Source organism: Ixodes scapularis, unplaced genomic scaffold, assembly GCF_016920785.2.
Source record: "Ixodes scapularis isolate PalLabHiFi unplaced genomic scaffold, ASM1692078v2 PGA_scaffold8__174_contigs__length_109621045, whole genome shotgun sequence".
Classification (NCBI taxonomy): Eukaryota; Metazoa; Arthropoda; class Arachnida; order Ixodida; family Ixodidae; genus Ixodes; species Ixodes scapularis.
The window spans coordinates 70,376,551-70,396,867 of record NW_024609883.1 but is presented as its reverse complement, the minus strand read 5'-3'; the positions used below and the strand labels follow the sequence as shown (position 1 = coordinate 70,396,867).

The 20,317-nt window shown below is 45.5% G+C and overlaps 1 protein-coding gene and 1 non-coding gene across 2 annotated transcripts in view; one reads left to right on the top strand and one right to left on the bottom strand.

Moving 5' to 3' along the window:
• The window catches only part of LOC120839141 (arylsulfatase-like), a 76,639-nt gene that overhangs the window by 39,690 nt on the left and 16,632 nt on the right, over window positions 1-20,317 (bottom strand). Inside the window, 2 exon segments of the mRNA XM_042287023.1 lie at window positions 7,961-8,071; window positions 12,343-12,455. Of these exon segments, the coding sequence (XP_042142957.1) occupies window positions 7,961-8,071; window positions 12,343-12,455 (224 nt within the window).
• On the top strand, window positions 10,564-10,636 carry Trnaa-ugc. The gene has a single exon. It is a non-coding gene; the product is annotated as a tRNA-Ala (tRNA).

The window sequence follows — 20,317 nt, the reverse complement described above, 5'->3', positions numbered from 1 at the left end:
AAGGCACTACTCGTCACATGCTTAGTGGCTCGGAAGTTCAAAGCTGTCTTTTCGACCTAAATACCTGTGCCAATAGTATAAAAAAAGAAGAAAAAAAAAGAATAAATGCGGGGATAAAAAGTTGGAGAAAAAAAAACTATCAAGAATTCGCCGGAAGTGTTGTATTCTTGCGTATTCAGAGGTTCAGAACTTCGAAACAAGTTTCTTTTACCAAAATGTGTACAGGCTAAAAGTAGAAACACGTCCCAGGATCGTGAAGCGAAAAAAAAAAAGAAAAGTTTTCTTTCAATGACGTGCTGAACTTGAACACTATTAGAAATCTTCTCCCATGAGTTAATTTACTCCTTAACGTGAAAAAACAATAAATACATTATTTTGTATTCTGCAGATGGCAATGATATGTACTGTCTGTGATGTTAATTTAAATCCGATACCTCAAACAACTTAGACAAAAATAAATATCAAGTTTAGGGCATAATTGCATATAGATACATGTTTGGACATTCCTTCGAAACTCACGTTGAATAACAATAATCACACCTTAAGACGGCACTTACCTAGGCTATACATAGATCATTCTTAAAAAAAATATAACATCTCTACCACAAATAGCTTCGGCTACAGCGCGCTTCAAATCTGGCACAAACGATAATCATCAAAAACCCGTCGTCCTTCCTCGCCCCTTCGGAAATTTATTTCTTTAAAACTAAGCATGCCAGAACATTGAACCAAACGCCATTGTCTTTCGTAAGGAACGCAGCACCGCGTGTAAAAGTTCGAGAAAAAAAAAAAACTGCGAATGTACCTCACTACTTGAATTCAAATGAAACCGTCCGCTGGTCTTTCGAAGTTCGACGAACGTCGAACTTTTACCCTAAAAGTTCGAAGTTCGTCGAAATTTTGACTTTTCAGAAATCGAAAGTTCGGAACTTTTCGAATTTTCTTGATAAATAAGGTCGAAAGTTCGAAATTCATCGCATTTTTTGGTCAGTCAAGTTCGGAAGTTCGACAAGCATCGAACTTTGCAGCGCAATAAATTCGAAAGTTCGAAAAAGACCAAATTTTTTAGCATAATAAGTTCGACGGTTCGAAAAGCGTCGAACTTCTTAGCTCAAGAAGTTCGAAATTCAACTTTTGTCGAATTTTACGATGTAGACAATTCGAAAAATCGAAATCTTTCGAACCGCTTGATACGATCATCGAAACTTCGATTCGAAAAAAGTTCGCGGCATCCCTAAAAAATACGTCAAGAGCTGCGCTCTAATTTCGCATTACAGCGTTTTGTAAATCTCTTTTATTTTTTATACAACGAAAAGTGAAACCAATTTTCGGTCGCCTTGCATTCGCAAAGGCAGACACTGTGCCAATGTGTTGAATGACACTTCCACCATAGTTTGTTAGCTGCGTGTTAGATAAGCATAACGCTTCCTTCTAGCCGGTCTTCAATGATACGAAATACGGAAGCAGCTTGTCTTGAGCTCCTGTATCGACTTTGAGATGCATACTGACCTCCAGGATCCGAAAGCCATTATCTGGCACTTCGTCCTCTTGTGGGTTTGGAGGCTCCACCTCTCAAACTCTTTTGGCCAACAACAAAAAGCAACATTTTTTTTACACATTTAGCAGACTTTATTTTAAGATGGGCATTTTCTTGGCCTGTGGGTGCCATTGGAGAAGCCGCATCGACCAGTTTGTCCGCGATTCACATCGTGGGATTGCTTGCTTGTATGTTCTTTGAATACAGGGCTCACATGGATATTAGGATTTTCCCGAGGGCTGTTTTTCTTGGCACCATGTTCCGCTGCACTGCAGAAGCCGATGGGTTTATTCAAGGTCTGTTTCTTTTCCCCAGCATGCGTGTTTGCAACTTAACGTCTCCTGTTTCGTCAACAAGCTGTTCCCAAACCATGAAACCCTTCATGTCACCGAAGTTGCACGTCTATGCCTTCAGCTGCACATCCCGGAGAAACTGTTCAAAATATTTGCTTTCCTGCTGATGTGCTAAAAAGACGTCTTGCTGGTACGCCTCATTTTGCTTTGGAGTGCAGTACTTTTCAGATTTCTGTAGCATCAGCTCGTAGGTTTCTTTCTCAACGACTGTGAGCTGAAATGTGTTCTGGGCGTTCATTCCTTCCTGCGCAGCAACGTGTAGGGATATTGCGGCTTTCTTTGTCTTCAATTGCTCAGATGCTACAGGAGTTGTTGCTGCTGCACTTCTAGCTGCTGCCGTCTTCTTAAAGCAGAGCTCAATACGTTGCCAATGCGTTTTCTTTTTTTTTTTTCATTTTCGGCCGCATTTTTAGCAGTCATGGGTAAGTTACTTTTAAAAAGTAATTCGTTACAGTTACAGTTACTTTCACAAAAAAGTAACGAAGTTACCGTTACAGTTACCGCAACAAAAAAGTAACTCGTTACAGTTACAGTTACTTTCAAAAAGTAACGACGTTACTTTTCAGTTACTTTTCTATAACACAAAAATTAAGGAAAAACTAATGTTTGAAAGAAAAAAATATAGACACGAATCAGTCGGGCTTTCACCATAGCGGTAAATTCAAACTTAATAATTTAGCTGGAAAATTAGTCAATATTATGAAAAGAATAAAGACAAAAATTGAACTGGATGTGTTTTCTCAGATTTGAACACGAAGACTTGTTGTCGAAGTACTCCTTGTTGCAAAGTTTGCATACTGCGGTCAAATAGTTAGCAACCAACTTTACCACAGAAAAATACTCTGTACGCCGGCCATGCTTGTTCTTTGTTCTGTTCTCATCAACATCCCTATCCTTGTAGCACTAGCACATTGCTGGCTCGTTGACGGTTGCGCTGTGTTCGTGGACTCCTTTGATATATCTCAGTTCGTACCCGGCAAACCAGAAACAAGCCCTGCGCAAACAACAGTAAATTTTGTCTCCACCGTTGAAACCACGCCGGAGTAGTGGCGCAAATCAAAATACGAAACATGCGCAGTGCGGAGTAGTGGCGCTAATCAAAATACGAAACATACGAAGTTCCCTCCGCGTGTATTGTTGTTTCACGGCTGATTCACCCGATTAAAATGCGTGCGCAGAAAAGAAAAAAAACCGCAACAGAGGTAGTGCTTCAATATACTAAGATGTAAGTGTTCAGTCACAAAGTACAAGCAAGTGCGTAAAGATAACTACATACTTCTTTTTTTTTCTTCATCAAATCTACACCTGGCTATATTCGGATAGTGACTCGCGAGAAAGAACGTATTCTCAAGTTTGTGCAAGGCCAACTGACACTCAAAATGACGGAACAGACACTTTGGAAAGTGCAAGGAATAGCTAGATTATACTCGTTTAATGATATATTATTCACAAAGAACTGAAAAGTAACGACAAAAGTAACTTCGTTACTTTCATCGTTACCTCAGAAAAAAGTAATAGAACTACAGTTACAAGTTACATTCTTAAAAAGTAACTCGTTACAGTTACAAGTTACCGAAAAAGTAACGAAATTACAGTAACGCGTTACTAGTAACGCGTTACTACCCAAGACTGATTTTTAGAGAGAACGAGATTCTCTGGCGGAGGCAGGCGGTCCATCGTGCACTGGCGTCTTGTAGACTTCTCCATCTGTTAAGGCTTTCAACTAGAGGAGCACTTTTGACATCGAGTCTTGAACGGGAGTCAACATTATGAAACATTTCCATGGTGCAATCACCCGAGACTGGGACAGAAGGATTTTTCTTTAGTAGACGAGAAAGTAACAACGCAGCGTCTCTAGCTTAGCCTGAATTAGGGACGCTGTGTGTCCCTGTTACCTTCTCTTCCACTGAAAAAAGAAATACTAAGTTTGTTTAAGTGGAACCGTAATTTCGGTAATCATGAAATACATTTCTGCATTTTTTATGTATAACATACTGCAGGCCAATTTTCGGCTCAAGCAGGAGTGGAAAAAAAAACACTGCATACAATAAAGGCACTTTAAAACACGATTAATCGGAAAAGAGTTTGAATCCTACTCGCACGCACAAATACACATACAGGTGCAAAGATTTAGCTTTCCATAATCACTATACAAAGTAAAACTACACTGCCAATACTTGATTATTTTCGACTTCGAAATTTGCCTATATGGCAATATAACAATATTCGAGAATAAAAACCATCATCAGTAACTAAAATATATCAATCAAAAATGCTTGTGGTTACACCATTTCAGTCAGTGACAGTGCAGGGAAAGAAGGAAAATTTTAAACGGTTTGTCGAGCAAAGATTGGCGTTAATGAGTTCTTATTGTGGTACGTATCGCCTTATCAGCAACTGCATAAAGTTATGTACATGAGGCCTAAATTAATTTTGTAGCAAAAAGAACAAAAATGTCAACCGGGAGACTCGCCTACGCAGCTCTACAGTAATAGTTGCATTTGTTTGCGCCTGGAGAGATGGTGAGTCTAGCCCTTAACATTTTTGTAGACAAACCTTACCGCAGTCTTTAAGCCATTTCCAGTTTTGAAATGTTTTTTTTTTTTTAGTTAACGTATCCTAATCAACGCTTACATATTCAAACTTTAAGTGAACAAAGATATTATAGTCTAGAAGTGTTGTATGTCATCGCAATTTCATAAGTTTACGCTTAAAAAAGTCAAATTCACAAAATGCGGATTAACAAATAAAATCATAATGAGCTTCCAGACGGAGTTTTTTAGGAAGTGTAAGATTAAGATAATTATAATCTGAAACTCCGGAAATGGGTAAGCCACAAACGTCAGGAACATAATCCTATGGCTTCTTTGTTGGTTATCCGGAAGGAAAATTGTATTTTCTTAATTTAATTTATTTTCGATTCGGTACACCACAATATTGGAAACTTGTTTTTTGGTCTCGAGACACAAGTAACAGACTATTGACAACAGAATGCTCAATATTTTGCCGGAGCCAACTTTTAAGTGTCCGATTGGCCTCAAAACTCAAACTACAAGCCACAATAACTTTTAGTACGCAGCTCTTAGGCGCCCGTTTCCAGTATGAGCGGCGTCGGCGTCGCCGTCACCGTCGGTGTTACCGCGCGTTGCGTTATGGGATCTTTCCCATAATGCAACGCGCTCGTGACGTCACATGTGCCGTCACGTGTGACCTCGCGAGGGTCACGAGTGACGTCACGAGGGTCACTAGGGTCGCCGGTGACGTCAAAAAGGTCACTCGTTAAGGTCACGATGAAGGTCACTACCTTCGCAGTGAAGGTCACGGGAAGGCCACAACCTTCACGTGACCTTCACGTGGGTCGAGGGTTACGAGTGACACGAGCGACGTCAAAAAGGTCAGTCGTGAATGTCACGACGACATTCCCGTGACCTTCACAGTGAAGGTCACGGGAATGTCACAACCTTCGCGTGACCTTCACGAGGGTCGAGGGTTACGAGTGACACGAGCGACGCCAGTAAGGTCACTCGTGAAGGTCACAACAAAGGTCACGTGAAGGTCACGACCTTCATAGTGAAGGTCACGACCTTCATGACGCCTTCAAGAGTGACGTCACGAAAGTCACTACGGTCCCGAGTGACGTCACAAGGTAGGAGGGAGGGAGGAAGGGGAGGAGGAGGGGGAGGAGGAAAGGAGGAGAAGGGGAGGAGAATGAGATAAGGAGAAGGAGGGAGGGAGATTAAGCAGGGGAGAGAGAGGAGGAAGGGGAGGGGAAGATGAGGAGGAGGGGAGAAGAAGGTATGGAGAGGGAGGGGGACATACCCTCCTCTGTGTACCTTGGCCTGCTCTTCCTTAAGAGCTGCGCTCTAATTCGGCATTACAGGACACTATAAACGTCTTTAATATTTTACAGAAAGTTTAGAATATTTATGTTCTGTCTAAGAGGCTCTACCGGCGACAATGAAAACGTGACATCAGATGTTATATGGGGGCCACATGAGGAAATGGGAGGGGGGAGGGGCAGTACAGCTTTTTCTCCACGGGTTGCAAGATGCTGGGGGTGTGAAATGAATTTTGAGGGTGTCAAATGAATGCTGTTTAAAATCAACACAGGAAAACAAAAAATGCATTAGAAAATTACGTGCTTTTTAGGGTGCCTGCTCGACTTGCAAGTTTTTCAACACGTGACGTCACTCAACTTAAAAGCGCGTGAAAATTTTTAACGTTGGTTTTGACATCACATTTATTTGCCGTGTTCTGATTAGAAATTTTGAACTTCCCGATTAAATGGTAAGCGGGCATCAGAAGAACCTGGGTACTAAGAAAATGCATTTAGCTTGGGTAACTCAAATGGTTTCTTCGTTTAATAAATGCACCTTCATTTCTTTAAAGCAAAATGTTTTTCCGTATCTTAAAAAAAATACTTGTTCATTTATTAACCAGAAGTCTTAAATACACGCTCAGAGGTGGCTTTACTAACCTGTACTCACTGCTCTTGTCGACTCAAGTTCAAGTTATTAAGTCATTGGCGAATTATTTAATTAGATATTTAATGAGTAAATAGTATTACGGCATTCTCGTTTTTGTCTTTAACTCTGGAGATGGGAGGGTAATTTGTTTACAAGGCATACTCAGTAATATGTACTGAAAAGTGGAAGAGAGCTTTTCAGAAAAAAAATTGTCTCGAAATTTGTTTAAAATTGTATACTTGAGGTGTAAGAATGAAACATTTCAAGCATCTCACACAAGGTACGAAGAAAACTATATACACGAACCTATTTATTATAGCAAGCGCCTGCGCACCCTGACATGGCGTATTTAAGAGAGGGGGGGGGGGGGGGCGACGGCCCCCCCTAAGCCAGGCCCCAAGCTCGTTGTTTCAATGAAACATCCTTTTAAACCAGCGAAAACTTTAGTACTTTGGTATCATAGCAAATATTGGTTCAACTAAATAGATATAGGCATCGTTTTGCCCTTTACCTCAACTATCTGCAAACCCCTCTCCCCACTGCCATCAGCTAAGTGCCTGCCGCCCCGCCAAGCCTGACTACAAGTTCACCCCTGCATCCCTCAACTATGCATGCTCAGGAGTCTTCTTTCAAGAAAGCAAGCACCTTAGGCACCTCTAGTGAAGGAATTAAGTATTTCAAGTACAAAAGTAACTTACCTAGGCGATTATATACATCAAATTATTTTTTATAAGCCAGCATATGCCTAGGAGCTTGTGTTTTTACGAGATCAAACACGTCAAGCAGCTCCCTTGAGTGAAAGGGATTAAGTATTTCAAGGTGCGTACTCGACAAATATTGCCACACGCGTCGGCGAGCGACCGCGTGCGTGGCCGAGTGGTTACCGCGCTTGAGCCTCGTGCGGAAGCCCAGCGTTCGATTCCTGGGAGCGACGCGTCTCTTATTTATTCTTTCAATTTAGATTTCTGGTAAATTCGTGAACCGTGATTGCTTGTTCGAGGTCCGAATGTTCTACACGCCGAACCTTCTACGTCGATTGTTTTAGAATCCCTCGCGTGTACGTAAGGGGCTCCGCGTGGCGAGCCGCAGTCAGTTTCGCCACAGCGTTCGATCCTGCTGTTTCGCCGCCATCGACACCTGCGTCGCTGTCCTTTATCTCATTTGTTTTGGGCACAAGTTCGCCCCATTAAATGTTCACTTTCTCCAGTTAACTCACCGCCTCATCCTTTGTCATTCGTGACATTACACCAGCCTATTTTTTTTACATCAGCAAGCACATGTGTTCACAGCGCATAAATGAAAAATAAATAAATAAATAAAAATGGCTTCTGCGCTTGCGCAGAAGGCTTTTCTTTTTTTTACAAAAACTTTAGTGCGTCACAAAAATAAAACACAAAAGAAAACCGAGGGCAAAGTCGAAGGTTACAACAAAATGCCATGACCTAGTTGCCAACTTCCACTTTGTCCTCGTTTTTGATTTTACTGTTTCCCCTTAAGATGTAATGAAGCCCACCAGCCTGATTCGCCATTTTCCTAACGGGATCTCCGACATATTACAGTTGCTGTACAAGAATATATTTCCCCTATATATGATTTACACCTACCAGGTCCAGGGTATGGTTGTAGTAATCTTCGCCGAAGTTGTAGTAGCCGTAGAAGCTTTCGAAGCCTCGCTCCGTGGGCGTGTACGCTTCCTTGGAGTAGCCGAGGTGCCACTGCACAAAATCACACCCGGTACCGGCATTAGGGGTGGGCGACTTGGGCGGTCGAGCAGGGCACCATCAATAGGTGGCGCCGCAGCGCGCCCTATTGAAGTTTGTTAGCATTATATTTATTTGAACACAGCGCCCGACCCGACGCCATATGCTTGATCACCGTTCGTTTTTGGCATACCGTTCCCGGCTGACAAATCGCTGATGTTGGGCCGCTACCTAAGTTTTCTAACAACTTGATGTCGTACCTAGTAGATGTGGGCGTATAAAAAGAAAAAAAAAAGTGTGTGTGTGTGAGGGGGGGGGGGCACGACCGGAGTTTTGTCATAGAGCTTGATGGTGTAAGGAAGGCCCTAATTAGAGTCACTAGATCCTGGCCAAGTAGCGCCACGCTTCCCGTATGGTCGCCATCTTGGTTAATGAAATGAGCAGGTTGAAAGCGAGTACGTACCGAAAGCTGACGCGGCACTCGTCTGAAATGCAATTTCGGAGACACTAGAGGACTGAGAGTTTTAAAAGAGGTCCACTGCGCGCCTGTCAGATTGCTGCCAGTGGTGACCGTACTTTGGCTTTCCTTGGCCCGCTCGTCTGCTTTGCTTCAGTCCCAGGGTTCCTTTCAACGCCGCGGAGGGTGCTGTACGCATCTCACAACCTTCTTTGGGCATGCCATCTAAACATGCATTGGACACTTACGTTGCGTCAGCATAAGGCGTGGACTCTGGTTTCATCGGACGCTTCGCGCTGGATGTGATACCAACACTATAGGCCTCGGATCCGCGTAAATGGTCTATACTAGGAAGATATTCAGACCATCGAGAGTGTAATTTAATGGCGGGCACATTTTGTACAGATTGGTTGCTCGTGAGCATGTGTGAGTTGCCACGTGGCAAGGAAGATAGCAGGCCGAGACGTGAAGCAAAGCCCGGAGACGATTGCAGACGTAATATTTTACTAAGGGGACGCATCTGAACCCGCGACAGTCCAGTGGCCTTGTTGCCGACAGGCTTTGCTTAGTTGGAATGGCTGAACGCGTGCTGACTAGGCTTTTCTCCTTGAAATTGGGACAGGGTGGTTGCATCCATCTACCGTAACGTAGACCAATCGAGAGAGCAGAGACAGCCGTCTCTGCTGTCTTGGCGAATCCGGTATATCGGTACGTCGTGGCAGCCCTCTCACGAGGCACCGCAAGAGCGCGACTTCGTGTACAGCGCGCTAGGCATGCGTCCTCTCGGACGGGGGGTATGCCTTCCGCAAGCGTAGGATATGGCGCTCTAAGCGGTAGAGTTTGGCCATTCTACGATCCCACCGTCCAAATGCCCCCGTCCTGAGTGAGCCAATCAGCCTGCGGCGCAGAACAAGCGTCGTGAGCGCACGCGCTTGAACTCGCGGCTTCTCCCAGCTGAGCGGGGAGGGCCGCCATTTTCATTCATTCGCCCGGTGAAATGCGTGAGAACGACATCCAAATTTCGGTTCTTTCCTTTTATTTGGCCGGCTATGGCAAGAAAATAGTATAGCGTTATTCCTTGCTGGCTTATAAAGCCAACGAATGAAGTTTCTCTACGTTTGCACCTGGGGAACATGGTGCTCCCCAGGGATCAATTTTCGGCCCCTTATTATTTTTAATATATATAAATGATCTGAACAAAATATCTGGCCCGCAGGAGGTAATCATCTATGCTGGTGATTCTAACGTATTCTTTAGAGGAAAAAGCAAAACAGAGTATTGAACTAGCCGCAAACGCATATCTCTTAAAACTGTCACAATGGCTTCAAGGAAATAGATTGAAATTAGACTCTAACAAAGCAAAATACATAATTTTTAAACCAGCAAATAAACGGGACGCCGATAGTATAAACGTCAAATTTGAAGGCTTCGAACTGGAGCAAGCAAGTGAGCAAAAATTTTTTGGTGTTTGGTTTAGTGAGAAATTGTCATGGAGTACTCATATTACCAAGTTAAAAGGTGACCTGCCCAGAATTAAAGGCACTTTGTAAAAAATCAGAAGTTTTATCCCGTGTTGGCTGCTTAAAAATATGTATCACTCTTTGGTTCTTTCAATATTAAGCTACCCAATTTTGGTCTGGGGGACAACAGCGGCCTCAAACTACAATAAACTAATAGTCCTTCAAAAAAGAATTTTACGTATGGTCGAGGACTACAAGGGGGATTACAGGAATCTGCGTACGGAACCTCTGTTTTTAAAACAGCACATGCTTAGGGCAAATCAAATATATTACATTAAACGGCTTCAATTAATCCACAGATATAGAGCTTGCTTAACGTCAGAAAGTGAACTAACACCAGTGTAGTATATTCGACGACCGAAACGAAAAGTACCTATACTATGAACAAATTACGGACGACAAACTTTAGCCTTCCAGACTGCTACAATTTTGAATCGACACGTATTCGAATTAAACTTTGATGTATCAATATCCCAATTTAAAAGAGATCGTAAAACAAATTTACTGTTATAATTATGCTGACGTCTAACCCCTGGTTAGCTCAGTTGGTAGAGCGCTCCACCTGCAATGGAGAAGTCCCGGTTTCGATACCCGGACCAGGCGGATTTTTTCGGTCGCTCACCAGTCACCAAGCTGAGTTTGGTGATTTCTGTTTGTCCTTTGTCCCTCTTGTTCCCCTTCTCCAGGGATTATTTTCGTCAAATTTACAGTGCCGTGCTCTCACATTTTGTTAGATACTGCTTGTCTTTCTTGAAACTGCAATCAGATTTTGTTAGCAATGATCTGACCTTTCTCGTAACTTTGTCTTTTGAACGGTCTTTTCAGTCTACACAAAGTTATTGTATAAAATTTTTATTTGTATTTTGAAATTCTTTCCCTTGTGGTTTCATGTTTTTCGACATTATTTTGTCAAATTATATGTTGCATAAACTTGTGGAAAACTGTTGTGATCTAGACTATTGGATCATACCGCATATATGTGTCTAATACTTACCTGTTTTAGTATGTCTAGGCTATAAAACTGTATATTTGGCAGTATTAGATTTCGCTATTGAACTTATATGAATTCAGTGTATATGTACTTGATATGTTTGATGTGTTATATGTATATGATGTATTGTATATGTACTTTAATGCTCGCTGCATACCAAGACGGGGCTGAGGCCTTGTCAGGCATTCGTGCCTTTAGCCTTAGACCCCCTCTGCGGAACATCTGTCCGCAGACACAAATAAAAAAAAAATTATTCAGGCGAATAGATTATAAGCCCGTAGCAGACGACGCGTGACCTCAACAGTGCACAGCGTTGCGTCAGAAGGGCGGCCGTCTTCTCTTTGCTCTCATCTTCCACTCTCGTCCCTTTCGTTCACGTTCCTCCTCTCCAGCGTCTTTGTCGCCAAACCCACTGGCCAGACCCTCCCAATATACGGCTCTGGCTGCTTGGTTAAAATGAGCGAAGCAGAATGTCTAGGCCTTAAAAAGTAACTTTGGAGGCGATCGACAATTTGGTTTCCTCCTATCAGTTTGTATTGTGAACACGGCCCATGGACCACGTGACATATATGGAGCAGTTCGAAGCACGTTCGAATCTAATGGCGAATTCCAATGGTCGTTTTGGAGCGCGCCGGGATCGACTTTTCTGGAGCGAGCCTATTTCACTGGGCGATCGGGATCGAGACCGACGTGTTTCACTGGTCGTTTTGGATTAGCTCCCGCTCCAGATTTTGATCTGGATCCGAGAAAAGTCGCTCCCACGATTTCGGCGGATTCAACCGGAAGCCAGCCGGGCCAGCCCTCGGCGCACACACGTGACTTCCTTTCTGGGGGGCATCTCGCCTGATCTCGCCCATCTTGCCTCAGAAGAAGCACGTCGCGGGCTGGGCTCCTAGATTGTCTCGAGATCAGAATTCGTAATGGCCGCTTGCTTACCCCTTGGCTCCACAGCGAGTTCGTTTTCCAGGAAGGGGAAGAGAATGTATTTGCCGCGTTACGGGCATTCCGGCAATCTTTGCTAGAAGCGCCTGAGCCATTCCTGCCGCTCGTGCGTCGAGCACGTGTTAGCGCCGCGATTGCGAAAACGTCTTCGAAACGACCGCGGTGGCCGCGGAAAGGGGATTCCCGTGCAGTTGAATGACGGGAAGGCATCCGCCGATCCCGGAGCAGTGGTCATGTTCCACTGGGGATCTGTAGGCGGCGCGACCCCGTTCGGATCGTGTGCTTCAGTCCGGATCTGGTCAATTGATCCCGGCGCGCTCCAAAACGCCCAGTGGAATTCGCCATAAGCACTCTAGTTTAATTTGGGGGAACTTACCTTTCCCACCATGTGCGTCCTGTAGCCTAGTTTTCTGAGGTACTGGGGAAGAATCTGGAAGTTCACCGGCAACCCTCCCGGTTGGCCAGGAATGCGAACGTCGTGCTGTAACCCTGCGGAAGACATTCACGATGATGAGGGCAGCGAACGCAGCGTAGTGGCGCAGAACGTGCGTCTTTCATTGGCCGACAAGCAGGAACTCGATGTCTGCGATCAATCAGCGAATGTGTGCGCTGCGCCATGTGCTACGCTCAACGTTGGAGTGTAACAGCCTTTAGTGACCTCAAACAGCTATTAACTTCACTCTTAAGAAAAATATTTTTTTTATATATATTTTGTTTTCTGTTTAGCATTGTGCATGATGCATATGCCAAATGACTGCAATCTACGTTCCGTAGATCGCAGTCATTTGGCATATGCGCATCACGACAAGCTCAGGAAAGAAACTATTAAATTTGCTTTACGCAGGTACAATGATGAGAGTACATCATGATTATCATGCCGACAGATATTGCATTTTGGAGACAAAGCGATTTTAATGCGAAAGACTTACTTGTTCCATTACGCGAAAAGTCGTCGGCGTTGTCCCCGAACGATGGCCGTAAGAATACGGTATCAAGCTCACGCCTCAGAAACAAAAAACACAGAGTAGCAAAGCAACGCAGATGCTTCGTCACGCAAGCCGTCGTGAAGCCGGCGGGGCAGAAGTTCGTTGGAGCATCTCCAAAAGCGAGCTGCCAAGATAGTGACGACATCATGGAAAGACTACGTCACTCTTCTAACCGTCATTGCGGGTAGGGCTTAGGGCGATCTTTTTGCGCACAATATTAATATCGGGAGTAAAAACACAAAAAACTGATCGATGAATACCTAACCAACTATTACCTTTTTCACAAATGCTGTTAATTGGTCACGTCTCTGATAGTAGTTGGCGCCAATACTGAAATTTCAACATAAGTCATGAAACCATTATTTAAAATTTAATGAACAATTTGTTTAATAAACCGAATTACCATTACGGTTGTTACCTCATCTAATATTCGCCGAGCCGGACACTCAAATGGCGTAGACGGCCCCCGTGTAACTCCCCCTTCTTATCAAACACACTTCCTCTAAGAATAGTAGTGAGTTCAGAATTCGAGACATGTTCTGTTGGCCTCCAGTGTGTTCCGGAGCCTAAAATACAGCACATGTACGTGACCTCAAGAACGTGAGGTGTCCGCCGCAAACAGTTGAAGTTGAGTGTTTTTTTGTTGTTTTTTTTTTTGCGTTTTTTTTTTTTTTCATTTTTATGCTGCTTTTGGTAGCACATGTTCTATCAAAACACATTTAAGAGGGGGCGCACCTCAGAGCCCCATAGAGAATACATGAGGTTTTTCACCAAATTAAACAAATTCTCACATAATAACGGCTGCGCGGATCTTCTTGAAAATTTTGGCTTTAAAGACATTGAGTCATTATCGAGACACTAAACGCAACAGATGTTTCGTCATAAATTTAATTATATTCTTTAAAAAATCATGAAAATGGTCAAAATCGGCTAATTCGGCACTCTTGCGTTCGGAGCGAATTTACAAAATTATCTAAATTCAAACATAAGAAGAATTGCGCTTAATGTCTTCTAAATTTATTACGGAATCGAATAATATTCAAATTATTCATGTAAGTCGATTTGTTCCGTAACTACAGCAAATAAAAAGAACCAAGGTGTCGGTGCTTGTTTTCGTCGTTTTTAAGGTACCTCTCTCTCCCGTGCGGTGGCGCTCGCTGTCCACGAAATGCGAAATCGTCCGTTCGGAGATCGGCCGGATCGGCACTGTGCGAGGTGTTCTTCCGCGGCCGTATTCCGCGCCCGTATCCTGTTTCATTCTGCACGCCGAGGCGTCAGTGTGCGTGTCTTGCTTTCCTGGTTCTCGCTGGGTAGGTCTCCGTGTTTTCGCAAGTGGCAAATTCACCTTGGAGCTATGGGTCGAAGACAACCGTCCTGTGGCAAGCGGACCGCGAGGTGTTCCACAACCTCGCGGTCCGTCAACGCGTTGTGCTTGTTTCTACTTTTTTTTTTTTTTTTAAAAACGGGCTTTTTTTTGACGCAAAGTTTTATTTTATTGTTATCCTTCACACAAACGTCCTTCGGCCTTGGGGTCGTGGAAATTGGGGATGAAGCGTGCACAGAGTAGATCGTTGTTTTCCTCCTTTTTATTTTTCACGGACGTCCTGTGAGCTCCGTACGGTTCGTGGTCACCACAATCTAACGCGGGGAAAAACGGGTCGCCTGCTCTGTAGTCAGGGTATTCCTAGGGGAGGGTGATAACTCGCTGTTCTTCTGGAAATTCACATATCACCCAAAAAGGTGACATGGGTAATGGTTACGGTAGGTTTTTTTCCGGTGTTTATTTTTGAGCGAAAATCGGTGCATGTTTTTCGGTGCTTATTTTTTAATCACCAGTGTATTATGGGTTGAACGTCTTGTGATGACGCTAAAAAGCGTTCATAACCAAAGAAAAATGCGATTGGACAAGAACATGTGTAAATATTGCTTTTATTATAAATTTAAAGAATAAATAAAAGAGAAAGAGGGATGCAAGACGCATTGTTAGTCACCCATGGAGGGGTCTGGTTCGTCGTCTTGCGGGGATCGGGAGAAAAAGAGGATAGGTAGGAAGTGACGATGGGGATGGGCGTATTTACAGAAATGAAGGGTATAGCCGCTGATGCGATGGAAGGACAGGTCGCCTCCCACCGCCGCCCCAAACGCAGCCGGAGCACGCGCTCCCCTGCTGGGCGCTGACTTCGAGAAGCCGAAGCGCCGGGGCACGAGCGCTCCCGCCACGATTAGGACGACGGAACGAAGCACCCGCCGCTTCGACCCATCGGCGACCATAGGATGAAGGCATGTTGTATGCTAGTTCACAGTCTGGATGACAGGTTTGTCTTTTCTAAAAAGTCAATGAGGGCTTTCAGTATATTTGTTCTTCTCGTCCGGGATCCTGATGGGAAGAGGAGAGCGTTGGAATCCCCCGGCGAAACACGGAGAGCCTTCAGTGTTTGCGTTAGTGTGGTTCGCTCTGTCCCTAGCGACTGACACTCCCAAATAATATGGTTTCTGTCTTCGATGATGTTGCATGTGGTGCAGTTGGGAGACTTAATGCGCTTGATGAGGTGAAGTCTCTTGTTGGTTGAAGCGCAGTCGGCTCGCAACCTGTGTAGGAGTGATTGTTGAGGCCTGGAGAACTTTTTTCGCGGAATCAATGCTGGAATGGGTGTTGAATTGGTTTCAATATACGGGTGCATGCTTTCTATTGCCGTTTTTATAAGAGATTTTGCTGCGTTGTACGGGTGGACAAAGATAGTGGGACTTTGGTCTGAGTGGGCCTCTGCTGCCAGCGAATCTGCTCTTTCATTTCCGGGTATACCTACATGTGATGGGATCCATTGAAACCATATGGTTGTTTCCTGTTCTGCAGCGCGCCTGGTCAAATTTGCGATGGATCTGGCTAGTGGGCACGCTTTTTCGAGGCGTGTTAGTTGCTGTAAGGCGCCTCGAGAGTCCGAGAAGATGGCGATGTTGGATAGGTTGGTGTGTCGTAGAGTTTGGGTAATTGCTAACCAAATGGCAGCAAGCTCTGCAGTGGTGGAATCAACGCAGATATCAATTCGCCCTTTACCGTGGTGTCCATCTTCAGGCAAGACATAGGCTGCAGTGCACGAGCTGTCTTTTATGCTTCCATCGGTATAAATGTGCGTCATGCCGGAGTAGGTATTTTCTATTGTCTCAACGGCGATGCTCCGCGCTACCACTTCAGAAACGTGCTTGCGTCGGGGGAGGTCGGCTATCTCGGTTGAGACGTGGAGTTGACAGTCGTCCCGATAAGGGGGAGGTATCGGGCATACATCTGTTGGGTAGCCGATAGTATCGCGGAATGTTTTTACAGCTTTTCCAACCTGAGAGTGGTGTCGTGTCATGAGGCGTTCAAGAAGTGGGTCCGAGGATGGAGCATCTGATAGACGGCTGACATATCTTAATGCTTTCTCCTGTGCTTGGAGCTGCAGTGGAGAATCTCCCGCCTCGGTCAAAGTTGGAATGTTCTGTGCGGATTTAGGTAGCCCAAGGCAGAAACGGAGGGCCTTCCTGTGAAAGGTTTCTAAATATTTCCATTGCGTATGATTTATATTTAAGAATGGCAAGGCGTAGAGCATACGACTTATTATTAGTCCTCGGTAGAGTGTCGTCATCGTCATCTGTCTGGCACCCCAGTTTTTTCCAGATATTCGATGGAGAGCGCCGAGGAGCTTATGGGACTCATTGAGGATACCTTTTACCGCAGGGCGCCAAGTGACGCGGTCGTCAATGATTACGCCTAAGTATCGAACTTGTGGTTCACGTCGAATGACCTTGCCTCCAATTTTAAGTGCAGAGTATTTTCCTTTCATTCTGCCTTTAGGGCGATAGGTGAGAGCTTGTGTCTTAGACGTAGAGAGTGTCAGACCGGCATGGTGGAGGAAGGAGGCCGTGCGATCTAGAGCTCGTTGTAGCACTGCGCGGACGGTAGTGGACAGTCGGGTAGGCCCAGCGCACCATAGCGCGACGTCATCCGCGTATATGGCACAGTGTATGGGATAAGGTCCACCCACAGGAAGAGCAGTCGGTAGTCCAGCCATTACGATGTTAAAAAGCAGAGGACTCAAAACACTGCCCTGTGGTACCCCCTGGGTGCTGCTTCGTATCGTGCTCAGGCGGCCAGCCAGTCGGACAGCGAATGTTCTGTTGTAAAGAAAAGAAGTAATAAAGCGAAGGGCGCGCCCTTCTATTCCTGTGTTCTGTAGTCGTTCTAGGATTACAGAGTGTGGCAGAGCATCAAATGCTCGATGGATGTCGAGAAAAACGGTGTGGATGACCTTTCCTTCTGCCTTTGCTTGCTCTAACGACGATACGATGTCGCCGATGGCATCTGTTGTTGACCGGCTTCTTCGGAATCCTGACAGCTGAGAAGGAAAGGCTTGCGCTCGTTCCAATTGCCAATTTAAACGGCGGTGGATCAGGCGCTCAGTCAGTTTGCATAAGCACGAAGTCAAAGAAATCGGACGGTACGAAGATATGTCAGCTGCAGGCTTGTTAGTTTTTTTGATTGGTACTATTACTGAGTGTCGCCAGGTGTCAGGCACATCCCCAGATTGCCAAATATTGTTTATAAGTTGTAACAGTCCGGGTAGGAATGACTCGTCTAAGTTTTTTAGAGCCTGGTTTGTGATGCGGTCAGGACCCGGAGCTCCACGTCGAGGGCATCGGGAGAGGGCATATCGGAGCTCGGACAAGGTAAAGTCATCGTCTATGTTGATTGTTGAATAGGTTGGAAGGGGGGGCCTTTTGGGAGGCGGATTTCCTTGGGGAGGGCTTATGGGGCGTGAGAACTCGTCTGCAAAATGTTCAGCCAGTTCTTGGAGCGATGTTTGATTTCCCATTGCAATTGCTGCATAGGGGCATTGGGGAGTCACTGGTTCTAAGAGGCATTGCACAGTGGTCCAAGGCCGCCTTGACCCAGTATCTGTCGATAGACTTTCACTGCGTTGGTCCCATTGTAGTCTCCCCAGCCTTATGGTATATCGACGAAGTGCTGCATCGATGCGTCGAGATTTTATCCAATCTTCATCTTGGTGTGTGCGTCGGGCGATTCGCTGTGCTTGTCTGGCATTGGCGCGTATTTGAAGATACGTAAGATCGGGTACGGGCTTACTTATTGGGAGGGTGATTTTTGTTGTAGCTATATTTAAGGACGTTAGTATAGCTTCTTCTAAGCAAGGTGCCTTTGCGCTTTTCATCAGATTTGAGAATACTTCTCTGTACCTGTCCCAGTTGGTAATGTTGTGAGCCCTGGTTTTTGGTTGGGTGCCATAACGTGGGGTTAGTCGGATTGGTAGGTGGTCGCTCCCCCAGGTGTCTGGTTCGATGTCCCATAGGAAGCTTATTTCTTTTGATACAAAAGTGAGGTCAAGTACACTCGCCTTTTGTAGATTCGCGCGAACGAATGTTGGAGCTCCGGAGTTGAGACAACGCAGTCCAAGGTCTCTGGTGACTTCAAGCAGTGCGGTTCCTCGTTCCGTCGTTGTGTCACTTCCCCAGGCGTAATGATTGGCATTAAAATCTCCGCACCAGACTATAGGCCCTGGGCATCGGTCTCGTATTACTCTCAGCAGGTCTGGGTCCCACGATTGGGCTGGTCGGATGTAGGATGATATAACTACGATTGTTTGATCAGCGATCTGTAGTTTGACGGCAACATGTTCGGCAACAGTGGTGTTCAGGTCAGACAGGTCTATTTCTCCATGCAGGAAGTGTCGCTTGACTAAAAGGGAAGCCCTTGATTTTCCATCGGGGTGAGCAGTGACGCTGTGGTACTCCACGTAAGGGGAGATTCGCTGGGAACCCTTCTGGGTGTATGTCTCCTGCAGAGCAAGTACGTCTGTTTTAAGTTCGATGAGTCTGCGACGAAGCTCTGGCAGGCGACGGTGGAACGAATTGGTATTCCATTGGATGATAGATGGAAGTTTTTTAAGGCGTTTTGGGGTTTGTGATCGTTTTTTGGGGATCGTTCGGGTATCAAGCATGGTGTTGGTATTAATATCTGTTAAGGCTCTGGCAGTTGCCTGAGTCTACTTGATCCAAGAGTGGACGAGAGGTAATGTGAAGTCAATTAGGGTAATACCTGCTCGTGCGAGCGGGTGCTCCAGTGTGGCCAGAAAGGTACGTAGTAGCGTCGCAAGGGTGTACACCGCGGATCCTAGTCCTTGAGGTTCAGTATTGTTGTCGGAGCCTTGGGTACGAGATCGGTACGTTGTGTCGCTAGCCCTTTGAGCAGAAGTTTTTGTCACTCTTGCGAAGTTGTCCTGGCGTTGCCGCGGTGATGTTTCGGGTCCAACGCTAGTTGATGCTGATGTGGACGCAGCTGACTGACGTGGAAGAGCAGGAAAGTGATCGTCGTCTAGTGGCGGCATCATAGCATCCTCCACTTTCTCGTTCTGGCTGTTCCTGGAAGATGGATTCAGAGTTCGAGCAGTTTTGTTCTTGTTGTCGGAGAGGACAGCTGATTTCGCCAGTGGGTAGCTGACCTTGTGGGTGTGACGATAGCTCGATACAGCGGCTTCCGTTTTATAAAAGGGACAGCTTCGAGAGGTCGCCTCATGCTTTCTTTTGCAGTTGACGCACTTAGGTTGGTCGGCTTGGCAGTCGACGCGGTCGTGAGTGCCGCCACAGCGGCTGCAACGTTGCACATGGGGGCATGCGGTCTGAATGTGCCCGAACCGCCGACATTTGTGGCACTGTCGTGGTTTGTCGGTGTACTGCAGTACTCTGAAGCGTATATGCCCCACAACGACGTGTTCTGGCATGGTCTCGGTTGCAAAGACAAGTTTCACCGTTTCTGAAGCGCCTAGCCTTTTGACTAAGATGACTGGCGTAGTTGCGCTTATAGCCTTTTTGAGGTCGCTTTCTGTGATGTCCTTGTCTACGTCACGAATGATTCCTACGGCCGAAGATCGTGGGTGAGCTTCATAGGTCTGGACTTTGATCCCTAATAGAATTGTTAAAGTAAGGATCGTTTGCATGGAGCTGTTGTCCCGCATGTCAATAGCAAGGAGGTTCAGTCTGTAGTTCGGTCGAATTTGAATCACTCCATGGGGTGTGATGGAATCTAGCTCTTGAGATAGGGTTAGAGGGTTAAGCTTCGCGATGAGCTTTGTCGGGTCTTGGGGTTTGACGATGACCGTCCGGTTCTCGCGATGGGCATCAATGATGGTGGCTTGACTTGAAGCAGAGCCCCCGGAGACGTGGCGTCGCTTCCTATAGTTGAGGGTCCAGCCGGAACCTTCTTTTTCTGCGTCATCTATATCGTTGTCATCGAAGCTCTCAGAGCCGGGGGTGGATTCGCTCATGGTTGCGTCGCTCGGAGTTGGGGCTTCGGTCAGGGTGACTGCCCAAGAG